The 15,070-nt window shown below is 44.3% G+C and overlaps 1 protein-coding gene across 2 annotated transcripts in view; it reads right to left on the minus strand.

The window, feature by feature from the left end:
- LOC135195842 (transmembrane protein adipocyte-associated 1-like) overlaps positions 1 to 15,070 on the minus strand; it is a 99,204-nt gene that overhangs the window by 49,849 nt on the left and 34,285 nt on the right. For both annotated transcript variants that reach the window (XM_064222360.1, XM_064222359.1), the window contains exons 2-3: positions 10,345 to 10,477; positions 10,026 to 10,188 (exon numbers count right to left, since the gene is read on the minus strand). In XM_064222360.1, coding sequence (XP_064078430.1) covers positions 10,026 to 10,188; positions 10,345 to 10,477 — 296 coding nt within the window. The remainder of the gene's footprint in view (positions 1 to 10,025; positions 10,189 to 10,344; positions 10,478 to 15,070) is intronic.

Genomic DNA, 15,070 nt, shown 5'->3' on the forward strand with positions numbered 1-15,070 from the left:
TCCGTCTCTCAGAGCCTTGTCCATGCAGGACATAATGCTCTTAGCTGCTTCCATATCCTGCGAATCTTCTTCTTCTAGGGAGTTCGCCAGTGCTCCCAAAGACCAATCTAGGAAATTGAAGACTTCGAAAGTCCTAAAAATCCCTTTAAAAAGATGGTCAAACTCGGACGAAGTCCACCAGACCTTAGCAGACTGTAACGCCTGTCTGCGTGAGCTGTCTACTATACTGGAGAAGTCCCCCTGGGAGGAGGCAGGTACTCCAGGCCTAGACTTTCTCCAGTAGCATACCATACTCCTGACTTCGATGCTAACTTAGCTGGTGGAAAAGCGAAAGAGTATTTTTCCCGCTTTCTTTCTTACCTTCATCCCAGTCATTCACCTAACGTTGAAGGGCCCTTCTTCGCCGAAATTGACAGAGTCATCTTAAGGAAAGAGGACTTCTTTGGAGTCCTAGTCTTGGAAAACTGCGATAAGGGAGATAAAGGAGCTGTTGGTTTGAATTCCCCTTCAAAAATAGAAAGAAGACGTGAAGTCAGAATCTTGTAATCTGAAGAAGGTTCCGTATTTTTTTCCTCAACTAAATCCAAATCCTCTTCTGCTGACGAAATGTCTTGCAAATCACTGTCGTGTTGACGCTTCGCTGACGGAATAACGTCCTGCCGCCTGCGTCCTGCGGCTAAACGAAGAATCGGCGTCCTGCCGCCTATCGATGTCCTGCCGCCTGCGTCCTGTCCATCGTAGACACATCTGCTTCCTGCCGCCTACGAAGTAATCGGCGCCTGCCGCTGATCATGTCCTGCCGCCATTGCGTCCTGCGTCCATCGTAGACACATCGCTTCCTGCCGCCTTGCGTCTTGCGCCACAATTGATCCCGAGATCCTGACGTTTTGCGTCCTGCTTCTTCCGAAAACCATTTTCTTCTTCTGCGTGTCTGCGTCCTGAATAACCAAGCGATCGCCCGTCCTCGTAGCGCCAGTGCGTCCTGCGTCCTCGGCGAACGCGCCCTTGTCTTCCTTCTTAGAAGACTTAACGGGAAGGAAATCGTCCTTCCGCCTCGAAGATGCCTGCACAGGAGCATCCCAAGACTTCACAAGAACTGCCAGCTTAGACTGCATTTCCCTTAAGAAACCCTTCGTACTATCTTCCTGAATGGCAGAGGACGAAGGAGGAGGATTACGAGCAGGACTGCGACGTAACGGAGAGCGATCTTGTACTCTACCCGACGGAGAGAGACGAGGGGAAGACAAACAAGAAGATGGAGGAGAGTCTCTCATCGAAATCCAAGGAAGAGAAGGCCGTACTAAGTCCTCTTTAGCACAAAAGATCCTCTTCCTCTTGATCGGAACTGCGTCCCCGTCTTCCAAGGAGGACAAAACCCTCAGGACTACTCCAAGCCTCACGAATCTAGAGCATGTCTCTCAGAGGCGGTCGATGTCCTGAAAGTCCTCTTGAGGGGGCGAGACACAACTGAATACCGACGTTCCCGCTCAGAAGTCGAACCATCCGAGGACGCACACTTCCCAGTTACGCCTTTTCTGCGGCGAACTGCAACAGCCTGGGAACTTGCAACAGGACTGTTCGAAGGGACGCCTGACCGCGACAAAACCTCTCGCCTCCCTTCGACTGTCGACATGCCTTCTCCCTTGGGTCTGGGAGCTTGACAGAGGTCTAGGTCTAGGAGCACGAGAGAGGACAATCAGACGCCCCCTCCACTACACTTTCACTGACATCAAAAGCACTAACTTTATCTGTAAGTCGCTGTATCTGGTCGCCCATGGACGCAAGGGCAGCGAACACCTTCACAATCTGTGTATCGTTCGCCTCCTCCGATACAGCAGCGGGCGCAGGAGATACCTGGGGAGAAGGAACTACCAATTCCGACGTTAGAGGAGCTGGAGAGGAAATACATTCACTCCTTTTGCTAGAAGAATTCGACTTCTCACTACGAGAAACAGATCTCCTTACACGATCTTTCTCAAGCCTTTCAACATATTTCATAAATATCTTCCATTCCTTCTCTGATAAATTCTCACATTCAAAAACACCTATTCTCCCAAGTACACACATTCTCTCTACACTTCTTACAAATAGTATGAGGGTCGACCGAAGCTTTCGGCAACCTTACCTTACACCCCTCTTTTACACAAACTCTAAACATACTTCCAGTATCAGACATCTTTAAAGAACAATCCAAAGCGAATGCCAAGCTAACGTTTCCGAGTACAATACCAAAAATCCATGAAAAGTCAGCAACAAGAATGAAAATCCTAGCAGGGAACCACCAACAATGTTGCCGTTCGGCTGGCAGAGAAAATCTGGCCCAATTGGGAACGGTTCCTAGCGCTAGCGCCATGGTAACAGGGTGGTGGTTGCCTGAACTACTAATAGGTTACTAGCGTTTGCCGCGAGTTTTGAAAATTTCTGCCAGGTGGAACAGAGAATATAGCTATATATATACCTGCCAGGTAAGTGTCATACATTAAAACTGCACTTGCATTAGCCTCTACCAGGTAATCAACAAACACAGCATTGACACTAGGAACCATCGGACACTCCAAAATAAAGAGATTCAACAATCAACTCAAATCTCTTGTCAATTTTACTCTCAATGATTTTGGGTTCAGAAGGGAGGGAGCTGTGTAAAGGCGCAGGTACAGACAGAGAACTGGGAACAAGGTCAATAGAAATTACAGATTCATCACCATTGACATCATCATTAATATTATCATTCTTACAGGATTCCTGGCCAGCTAATGACTTATTAATTCGCCTAACAGTTGCCTTCCTTTACCTATCCCTTGCCAATTTACTTAAGTGTGATTTCAAAGTCTTCCAATTTTTAGTGTACCAGTCCTTACATTCGCTACATCTGACTTCTATTGAACCCACCTGTCCTCCGAAATTTGTGCACAGAGTAAGAATTGTAAGATTCTTTCGTTAGTCATGTATTACAGGACTTGCTGCAATACCTAAAGCTAAAAGCATTCGAGTGCAACATGATAGTCAAGTCCGAAAATCGTTGTAAGCAGGAATAGTCAAACATGATATTGTTATGATACAATAAAGTTTGTTCATACTTACCTGGCAGAGTATATATATAGCTGTATTTTCTGAAGTCCGACAGAATTTAAAAAACTTCCGACACACGCAGTGGTCGGCCAGGTGGTTAGTACCCATTCCCGCCGCTGGGAGGCGGGTATCAGGAACCATTCCCATTTTCTATTCATAATTTTTATTTCCACTGTCCCCTGAGGGGAGGTGGGTGGGTACTTGATTATATATATCTGCCAGGTAAGTATGAACAAACTTTATTGTATCATAACAATATCATTTTGTTCATGAAACTACCTCAGATATATATATAGCTGAATCCCACTGTTGGAGGTGGGAAGGGACAGAATAGAAGGATTTGGGAAACAAATGCATGCAGATGATTTACATCTTGGTTCCACCAGTTAGCATAGCTGACTTCGTGATTACTGGTCACCCAAGTCTGCTTCTGCTTTACTAGAGTTGCCAGCGAGGTAGAGACCTATAAAGCTGGTGCACTCCAGATGATCTGTCAACGGGGGCGTGACCACAATGTGACTAGACCATATTGACCATACCATGAGGGCTAAGAAGTAAAATAAATATATATATATAAATATATATATCACCACCTGACCAACCTAGCCAAAGTTAAGGTGTGTTAACTAAGGCTTAAGAGTTAAGAAGTCGCCGTTGTCGGCGACTCAACAACTAAATTAAGAGCTCTTCCTAACCATTTTCTACAGGATAGGATGAGTGGTACTTCTTGCCCCCAAGATTGTGTCTGCAGACACGTATGGCCCTAGCGAGCAGCAGATCTCATATGCCATCTTCACATCTCGCAGGGAGTGTGAAGTGAACACAGAGTTGCTTCGCTAAAACATGGTACTCAGGATGTTGCTGAGTGCCATGCTCGTTGAAATGCTTCCGAGGCCGCGCCCTCACCTCAAATCTTTGTGCAAACACAATGAAGGAGCATTTTTTGAAAGAACTCCTTAACACTAAAGCCAGGGTGTTCTTCGATATGGGCAAGTCTGGTCTTTTTCGGAACACTGCAGATTGCCCGAATGACTTCGACTTTCTAGAGTTTTATGTAGATAAAACTTGAGAGACCTGACAGGGCACAGGACTCTCTCTGGATCCTGCCCACTAACTTGTGCCAACCTTGCTTCCAAGCTCCTGGCCCAAGGACAAAACGGGTTTCCATTCTTAGGCCACAACGAAAGGCTTAGAGAGCACACCGCCTTGTGTTCTCTAAAGCCAAAAAAAACTTGTGACGATGGCTTAAAACAAAATCTCACTAACCCTCTTTGTCGTATCTAGGGTGGTTAGAAGAAGGCCTTCCTGATCACATGCAAGAAGTTAACAGGTAGGAGAGGTTCGAATGCTTTGACATCAAGAACTTCAGACTACGTCTAAGTTCCATATTGAAAGCTTCGATCTGGACATGCACAGTCAGTCCGTCTGTACTAAAGTCAGGTGACCGACCAGTTGACCAGTCAGACGAATCAAGGACAGCAAGGCTGTACCCTGAAGACCATAAGGCACTATTCTTCGCTGAAGGATGAGTGTCTGGACTGCCTGGGCGATTCAATCTAAGCAAACCTTGGGGGGTTTAGGGGTGTATCAACGCAACCCAACGTCGTCAGCGAATCAACCTCCTGGACTCGAGCTTCTGGTGCCAGAGAAAGGAGCAAGGAGCAAAAAGGCGATTCAGTCCCGAAGGAAGAATGCCTGACAGTCCAACCTGGTCTCAATGTTTACACACGATCATCGGGGGTGTATAAACGCAACCGACTTCGTCAACAAGAAACTCAGGGCTACTATATGTCGCCTGATCTCGCACGAGTGTCTGACTCCGAGAAAACAGGTGAGACAAAAAGTAGATGGTGAGCGAGTTTCGAGATTCCACAGAACTCAAAGATCGTGAAGGGCCTTGTTGTTTGACAGACGCAAATCTCTGAGCCCAAAAGCCGTCAACAACATATTTGCGTATTCTTTAATAGTTGTGACTGCCAGCTTATCCCATTCTTCAGACGGAAATGGAAGACGGTAATCTTATTCCTGTCAACATCTCGATAGTCTGAACGTTGTCAGACTCAGAGCGGAGAGGTTATAGGTACCTTTCGAGTTAGAGTAGACCGACTCTCTCGGAAAAGGTCCTTGGAAAGTGAACTAGGAAGGATGTGGCCTCTGTGAATCCAGGATCCTGAAGGCCAACATGGGGCGATCAGCGTCATTGTCGCTCCCTGTGACGTCATAAATCCTCATTACATTTCCTAAGCGATTGAAAAAGGGGAAGAGACTAAACATCCATCCCGTTCAATATCATAGGATGGCGTTTAATGGTACCGATCCCGGATCGAGAAAAAGGGAGCAGAGAAGAAGAAGCCTCTTTGTCCTCAACATATCGAAGAGAAAGAATAGAAAGGGCGTCCCTAAAGTCTCCACAACTCTTCAACATACTTCTAAAGAAAGATTCCACTCGGAAGTCAAAAGTTGCTGCCGTCGATCGAGACGATTCGTACGGACTTTTGCAATCCTGTAACGAACCTCTAGAGGATCGTTACATTCTACGCCTGTTGTTATAATAGGCTCTTTCTCGTAAACTCGAGCAGGGACCGAGAGAAGATACTTCTTAAGATATGAGAGAGCTGTGGAATATCAGAGTTGATGTGGACCACTGGTTCCAAAAACTCGTTTCGAGGACTGGAGGGACGACCGAATTGCATTTACTTCTTTCAGATTAAGATCCAGGACATCTGAAACACTATCCAGAATGTCCGGCACCTTCTTTCTATCATGACGCACTGAGAGATGTTCAGAATAATTCCTAGATCTTGAATAATATTTCAGTTTCCCGGTAGGAAAAAACTGTGGTCTGAATTGCAGTCTATTCGGGGAAACAAACTTCTTCAGGAAGGAAATGGTCCCCAGCAAGCTCATCCATTCCCTCCCCGAGTATGCTTACTTCCCTATAAGGCTGCGCTTTGCCTAAGCAGGAGAGCATAAAAACGTGCAATGTTGCGGTAGACTCGTAGTTCTATACCGTGCGGTAACGAAGCACCGAAAGGATTGAGATAAACTCTGTTGAACATAGTAAGGCAAACGAATGCAACGTTTATTCATTCACGTAAGAAATCCCCTCAATCTTAGGCTCAAAGTCCGTGATTGTAGGACAGAGATACAGTTAGTCAGTCAATCCCGCAGGAGAGACGTAACCGCCAGCACAGAGATACGGTTAGTCAGTCAATCCCGCAGGAGAGAGACGTAACCTACAGAGCATGACAGCGCACGATCTGTTACTGGCTCGGTTGGTACTTGGACAGTCAGACACAGCAGCAGCCAGCAGCTTACGAACGTAGTCTCTTAACTTTATGTCTGGGTTGCCAGCTACCCTATTCTACGAAGAAATAGGTCCCGTTATTTTTTTTAGCAAAAAGAGACTCTTAAGTCTGGTATATTTAAGCGAAACAGAAAACGCTAAATATATAGATGCGTTTGTGTCGTCAGAACACTACCATACAACGGTAAAAGATAAATCGGAAACTCCTGGAAGGCTGCAGGGAGTAACTATTAAATGTCCTTAAAATAATAGACAATAGACCTCAAGCGTGTATGACTTGAACCAACCAGTAGTAAAATAACGCAAGGCAAAATATTTTATTATATCACAATAAAGTTTGTTCATACTTACCTGGCAGACCATATATAGCTGAATTCGGAAATACAGCTACATACATAATCTGACAGGCAAGTTTCATGAACAAAACTTAGAGAATCGAAGCAGACAGCTCAAGCTTCTTATGTTATTGGACCTAAGCGTTCATTGACGTAGTCTACAAGTCTATTTCTTGTACGAGTCTGCGAATGACGAATGAGAGCTCTTCCGAATCTTGTCAATAAGAGCTTATTCGCTTACGTAATATCAAGTTAAAGAGATGTTTGTCAATGAGAACTAACCCATTTACGGGACAAAGAGATATTTTGTCAATGAGGGGATACCCACTTACTTGACAAAACGATAGAATATTGTCAATGGGGGAAAGTCACTGAATTGACAAAACGTAATCCAGGAAGTCGAGCATTTTATTTTTCCGATTCCCGTCTCAAACGAGAAAGGGGCAAGAATCCTGTTAAGAGACAGGGCTTACAGCCAGGTAGAATGACGATGTTCAATTCGGCAGCGTAGTCCCGACTAGAAACTAACAAAATCTATCATCTGAAAAACCCTTTCAGATGGGCTAAAAAGCTTGCAAAATTATCCTGGGAAGAGGAAGAAACTCTCCAACCAGCTTCCTCTCCCGTATCACAACTAATGCCTGCTAAAGCTTAAAATTTATTGGCAGTATGGCAAAGGTGGCAAAGGAAGTCCTGTCTTGCGCTTTCCTGAAGAGCGTCCTTTTGATGAATGCCTTTGCAAGAATCCTACTGAACGTCGCCGAGACGTCGAGCCTTTACATAACCCGTAACTGCCTTATCGCAAAGTCTTGACTGCGGTAGAGAAAACGAGATCTTCCCTTGAGCTTTCCTTAACTCCATCCACCTTTGCGAAAAGCAATATAATATTGACAGAGACCTCTTGAATTCACGAAACCCGAGGTCTTGCTGGGTTTCGAAGACGAAGTTGTCTGTTCACTTTAAGCTTCCTCCGAAGCACTGCTTACTTCACATTCTTGAGGCTCAAATCTTAAACAAGAGCTTGAAGTCTGAAGAGTTCAACAGAAACGTTCAGCCAGGAGACAAACCTGGTGTGCGCTGGCGCGCGCTCGGCGTCCATTTGCGAGGACGCTCGGCGTCCTGGCGCGCGCTCGGCGTCCACTGGCGCGCGCCTGGCGTCCATCCGAGCGTCCCGTTCAAGCCGAGCGTCAAAAGAAGCGTGCAGAAAAGCGTCACGCTCCTGACAGGCGTCAAAACAAGCGAGAGAAACTGCCTTCTTTTTCATATTTCTCGTGGAAAGACGTACACGTGATCAGGCGACGTTCGCCTTCTTACTTCTCACTGAAACGCATAACGAGAGAGTGAGGGGACGTGAAGCGTCCCTCCTTCTATAAAGCTTCTATTTAGAGGGAGCGAGTCCTTCGAGATTCGTGCACGTGCACGATCTTCCGCAGCCTGGGAAACGTCAACAGGTCCTACCGAAGGGACGCCAGATCGATGTGGGTTCCCCGTAACCCTCCTTCGGCTTTCGACATGCCCTCTCCCTAGTCCTGGGAGTCCGACAGAGGTCCAGGCCTAGAGGCGTTATGGGGCGGATCTGACGTTCCCTCCTGACGAGAGAGAGGACGTGAAGCGTCCTCTTCTCTAAAGCTTCTTAGAGGGCGCGAGTCCTTCCGAGAGCTCCAACCCTTGCGCGGGGAGGACGCCTCGGAGGACGAGAAGCAATCCTTCAGGATTCGTGCACGTGCACGCACTTTGGCAGTCTGGGGATTTTCATCAGAAACTGCCGAAGGCACGCCAGATCGGTGGGGGTTCCTCGTAACCCTCCTTCGGCTTTCGACATGCCCTCTCCCTGTGGGTCCTGGGAGTCCGACAGAGGTCTAGACCTAGAGGCGTTATAAGGCCGATCTGACGCACCCTCCACTACACAAGGGGCACTATCACTGCACTTAGCCACTTCACTTTGCTCTCTAAAGCAAGCACTTTCGATTCTAAGTTACGAATCGAAAGAGTATAAGAGAAAAGGGCAATAACCTCTACAGACACTGTTTTAGGGCCCGAAGGCAACATTACAGGGTTAGGAGTAACATAACAGAAGTAGCACTCTTCACAACAATGAAGGAGAGCGATCACCTCTCGCAGACATATTCATAACCCGTAGGCCATACTATAGGGTTAGGCAAAATAAAGTCTACAGGAAGGTTAGCAGGTTCACTACCCTGACTTGTTTGTTTACTGATTAATTGCGTACATATGAATCATACTTTTTCCTTACGGAATTAGACATGTTTACTGATTAATTGCGTACATATGAATCATACTTTTTCCTTACGGAATTAGACTGTTTCTGATTAATTCGTACAAACGAATCATACGTCTTCCTTACGGAATAGACAAGTACTCACACTCCTTACATGACAAATCTCAACAAAGAAGCAAGACCCAAACCCCTCGTGCATACCAAGTGCGGATCTACCAAAGCTTTCGGTAGCCACACCCTATCTTTGCAGACAACACCCTCTGAAACTAGCCTAACTAGATTCAGATATCTTATGCAAAAATGAATCAAATTCAAATCAATTTAAGATAGCGTATGCCTAGCCACAAATCCAAGTAAATAAATCAAAAGACAATTAGGATACTTAGCGGCAATGAAGTTTCCAAAATCCTAAGACGGAGGTACTGAAAACAGGTGTTTTCAGCACCGGCGACAGAAAAATTATGAATAGAAAATGGGAATGGTTCCTGATACCCGCCTCCCAGCAGCGGGAATGGGTACTAACCAACCACCTGGCCGACCACTGCGTGTGTCGGAAGTTTTTTAAATTCTGTCGGACTTCAGAAAATACAGCTATATATATATCTGACAGGTAAGTTTCATGAACAAATGATCAGATAATGTCAAAATTGGTAACAATAGAGCCTAACTCTCTAAGTATGCTGTAAGGCTATACAATCCAAGATTACTTCACATAACAACATGAAATGTCAACCAGAAAGAATGAATTCCAAAACAAAGCTGGAGTTATGACGTACATGCAGCCATCAGCCGGCAAAAACAAATTGAAGCCATTTTTCCTAATTGTTCCTCTCTTTCCCCAAAAGTGGGCGGGGCTAGTCACCTAACCACTTGAAAATAGCACAACCCATGAATCCCAAAATTCTAACTGCCACTTCTAGAAACTTTTAGCTATGTAAATACTACTCGTTAAGTTACGTACTTATATAAAAATAAAATTTCTGAAATTTGGTTACAGCAGTTTAAAGTTTCTGTAAAATATGGATTCATATTTGTAAAAAAACAAAAAAAAAGGGAAAGAATACATAACACTTACCAAAAAAGATTGCAAACACAACAACACTCATCTCCGTAGCTAACAAGAAAAATCTGACAATAACATACAGCAATTTGTTCGCTACATCACCGGAAGGAGTAGCAGCATTTACAGTCATGGAAACTATGCATCTTGCCAAGGAAACTACAGTATTAAGCCATATCTGCAAGAAAAGATAAAGAAATTACAGTTACAGTCATTTAGTATGATCCTAAACAAATGACAAAATGAACAATACGTATATTCATACTGACTACACTGATGTCTAACAAAAATGATACATATATGTACATAGTGTACAACATGAAACATTTCTTACCAAGCCATAAAATGTGGCATAAATTGGGCTGTGGACTGCCCGTAGTTTTAATCTTGCATTATTAATTTTCACCAGAAGACCCAGAAGAAACACAAATGTTGGCAGCAAGAGTAACAAGTCCCAAACTCGCACTCTGAAACAAAATGTATTAATAATCATATTCCAAACTACTTAAAATAGTAACATTGTTGCATATCTTAAGCTATCTACTATAGGTTATAGTCTTCAGAATCTGGAAATGCCTGGTGACAATGCTACATTTCAAGAATCCTTATCTTCACGAAGAGTTAACACATGAACTTGGAGCTACAGTACTATTTCAGTATGTAGTATAATCATTGAAGTACGTAATCATAAATGTTTTTGACATGAAAAATAAACTCTCAGAGGATAATGATGACAATACTGTGCAGTAATCATATTGAGAATATATTTTTGGTCTAAGTCAACTAAATTCACATTCTAAAAACCAATAACTACAACAAGATAATCCAACAGAACTTCACTGTGAGTTACGCTAATCTGACTGGGATAATATTATGCTGGCAGTTACAAATAATCCTGAGTTAGCAGCAATACCTTGTATGAAGGGCTTTCATCTTTCACCTAAGTAAACATCACCTTCCCAAGCCTTAGAGCAAACCATTATTGTATAATGTAGTATCCCTCCCAAGCCTTAGAGCAAACCATTATTGTATAATGTAGTACGTATAAGTAAATATACAAGAACACCAGCTGAGCTGAGCTGTGTCTGTACAAAAGAAACCATTCTTTGTTTGAGGTACACACTTCAGTTCAAAGTGGTCAATTACAACTAAAATTTCATTCTTTTATGATCATATCTGCTCTCTCTTATAATATAAATCTCATGACCATCCTTCAGACCTGGCAGTGTTTCTGACCACAATCAAAATATATTTGGGAGTGCCATAATACACTTGCATGTTTGTATCACCTACTTCTGCTACATACACATTTTGGGTCAGTTATTAAAGTTTTTGGCCAAATTATCATATTGGCTGCCGCTTTTACATTGAGCTGGTTATTGACTCCAGAATTGTGTAGGTACCATAATTTCCATTAAAACAAAAACAACAACAAAAATTGCCTCAGTGACTATTGTTGTTGCCCTACTAGCAGTTTCTAAGCTTACCAAAGGAAGGACCAAGCAACATACTATACTGGGAAAAAGCAGCAGTCTCCCAAAAATTCCACCTCAATCATTGTTTCCTTTCATTAATGAGGCATTTACCATCTAGTGAAAAGATACACATTGAGGCCAAGGATTATCAGTATGTATTGATATCAGAGGCAATTACAGATACGTACCACCCTACTTACAAACATTCAACTTTCAAACATTCATATATACAAACAAATGGGATTGCAAATAACAATTGTGTTCAGAGCACTCCCCTTTGCCACCCAAAAGTTCAAATTTTGTTCTGCATGCCTATTCTATAAATACAGTACTGTACAATACAGTGAATTGTGTTTTAGGATGAAAACTAGCAGGAAAAGTGAGTTGCGGGAAGCCACCAACCAGCATTGATGGCCGCGAAGCAAGTCTAGGAGAGCGTTCTCGCCCTGGAGACACACTTTTGCAAGGAGGTTTATGTAACTCCCACACAGCCAGAGAAATGTTCGCCGCCACAGAGACCAGTTTGTCAATAGAACGTGACTGTGGTCTGGGTGGAGTTGAGCATGCACCTGACTAGCGAGGGTCAGTACCATCCTCCAACATGTCCAAGTCCTTGTCGAGGCCGAAACCTCTCAAGAGGACTGAATAGGTGACCCCCTACCGATCTCATTGTGGGACCGTCACATCAAATCTGGGTACCGAGCAGTGATCACCTGCAAGGCGTGAGTCACCTGAGCAACTCACTCCCTTCTTCCACTCCATGCCTGAGTCGTGACAGTAAGTGGACTCAGCATCATCGACTCTGGATGCACGCAAATTCATAAATTTACATGCACTCAGGGAATCTCATGAACGAGCACCTGTTCCCGAAGGAACAGGCAAGCTAGTGGAAGACCCAACTGCCTCTTCAGTTTGAGGAGGCAGACCCTTTGAAATTTTGTGACGAGACTTCTTAGGGGGGAGATTACCTTACCCTTCTTCAGCAGGGAGCCTTAGAAGTCAAAGGGGTGGAGTTCAAGGAAAAATATGATGATTACGAAGAGGAAGATGACAATACTTGACGAGCTCTCTTCCTCCTCGACCTCTCCAAATTCTGCAAGACTTCTTCTACAGGATGAGGCACATTTACCAGCAGAAACAGACTTAATAATCACAGGGCAGCTGCGAAGGCATTGTCCAATAATGAAACTACAATAACAGTGGCAAATGAATGTGATTTCCAGCAGTGAGACAGTAAAGACTGTAGGACCAATATCATAGCATGCCATGAGTTACAGGTATAATTCCAAAGTTAGGATAGTCAACATGAAGAGATATCCAACCATCTGCTGCTGTAATAAACTATCGCCACTGTTAGCCTGTAAAAAAAAAAGAAAATATGATTCAAAAAATGAAGATACTCCTCTCGCATCCAAGAGCACCGCCCTCCGAATGAGAGGATATCCCTCAAACACCAACACCACACACCCCTCCTCTATCTTCATCCAATATGCTAGCAAAAGGACAAAAGAGAAGAGGAAATGCCAGAAGAAACACAAAATACAAACCTCAGAAGTTCCCCTCAGTAATTTCCAAAGAGTTAAAGGGCAAAAATGATATTGTTAGTATACAATAAAGTTTTGTACATACTTACCTGGCAGATATATACTTACCTTAGTCTCTGACGTCACGACAGAAAATTCAAAACTCGCGGCACACGCTACCGGTAGGTCAGGTGATCTACCTTACCCGCCGCTGAGGGTGTAAGAAACCAGTCCCCCTTTCTTGTCAGGTTATTTTCTTCCACCTGTCTCCTGAGGGGAGGCTGGGCGGGCCATCAATCGTATATATCTGCCAGGTAAGTATGTACAAAACTTTATTGTATACTAACAATATCATTTTTGTACATGAACTTCCCTGCCAGATATATACTTAGCTGATTGACACCCTTGGTGGAGGGAAAGAGACACATACTTACTTAGAAAGTGGGGACAACACATGTTAAAGGAATACATAATATAAACCTCTGGTTCTTACCTGATTTAGGCAGAAGACTTGATAGTTACTGTCTATTAGTCTGCGTTGCCTAAAGAGTCTCAGCGAGGGCGTGACCTATGGCTGAAGAACTCTTTGGGTCTACCAATGGGAACTGAGTCCACTTACTTGGCAGAATCCAAGCAGGATCTGGTCAATGGGGATCAACCCGCTTACATGCCAGAGCCTATCACTACCAATTGCAAGGAGCCTCAAACACAACCGATCACCTAACCAAATACTAACATTAGTATACGAAAGAAGGAGCTGCCTCCTGCAACCTCCTTCGTACAACCAAAAAACTCAAACTTAAAACTAACAGGGAAAAAGGATTAAAAAGGATGTGTTTCAGCTCCCTGCCCCAGCACTGAATCCGCCGATACGTAAGGGCCTAGCCCAAAACACTTATCATACGTAATCGATACGTCCCTTAGGTAGTGATTAGAGAAGACTGATTCACACCTCCAAAAGTGGCCTTCATAAGGTTTTGTAATGACAAATTCTTCTTGAAAGCCAAAGACGTCGCGATGGCCCGTACTTCGTGCACCTTGACTTTCAGAAGGTTAAACTGTTGCTGATTGCAAGAAGTGTGTGCTTCTCTAATAATATTCCTGATTTTTAGATAAGGGCCTACTGGGGTCCCTTACAGAGCACCAGAGATTGCTCTCATTAGCGGCAAGTCTTTTCTTCCTCTGAAGATAATATTTCAGGCTTCTCACCGGGCAAAGAGATCTCTCCTCTTCTGTCCCACAACTAAGGAGGATAAGCTTTGATTTCGAAGCTCCTGGGCCACGGCGAAGAAGGGTTTTCATTCTTGGCTAGGAAAGAAAGCCGGAAGAAAAGAGCAAACCGCGGAGCCTCCTTGGAAACCTACCTCACCTTCTAGAGCCTGCAGCTCGCTGACCCTCTTCGCTGACGCTAACGCACAGAGAAAAAGAGTCTTCATCGAAAGGTCTCTGAACGAAGCAGCATGGGGAGGTTCGAACCTTGAGGACCTCAGGAAGAGCAGCACGACATCAAGATTCCAGCTAGGCACTAAGGAGGAGGTTCTTTTAACCGTTTCAAACGATCCCTGATTAAATCATGGAGGTCCTTGTCCTCAGATATGTTTAATCCTCTATGACGAAAAACTGAGGAAAGCATGCTCCTGTATCCCTTGATGGTGGAGACAACCAACCCGCATTTTTCCCTCAGGAAGATAAGGAAATCTGCAATCTGAGTCACAGAGGTACTGGAGGAGGAAACTTTATGAGGTCCTGACAACCAGCGTCGAAAAAACATCCCACTTCGACTGGTAGACTCTAGATGTGGAAGGTCTACGTGCATTGGCAATAGCCCTTGCAGACTTTGCCGAAAAGCCTTAGCTCTGACGAGACTCTTGATAGTCTGAATCCAGTCAGACTGAGAGCGGGGAGGTTTTTGTGAAACCTGTCGAAGTGGGGCTGTTTGAGCAGATCGACTCTTAGAGGTAGGGATCTTGGGGACATCAACCAGCCATTCCAGTACCTCTGTGAACCAGTCGTGGGCGGGCCAGAACGGAGCTATCAACGTCATCCTTGTTCCCTCTGACGC

The sequence above is a fragment of the Macrobrachium nipponense genome, chromosome 16, assembly GCF_015104395.2.
Source record: "Macrobrachium nipponense isolate FS-2020 chromosome 16, ASM1510439v2, whole genome shotgun sequence".
Lineage (NCBI taxonomy): Eukaryota > Metazoa > Arthropoda > Malacostraca > Decapoda > Palaemonidae > Macrobrachium > Macrobrachium nipponense.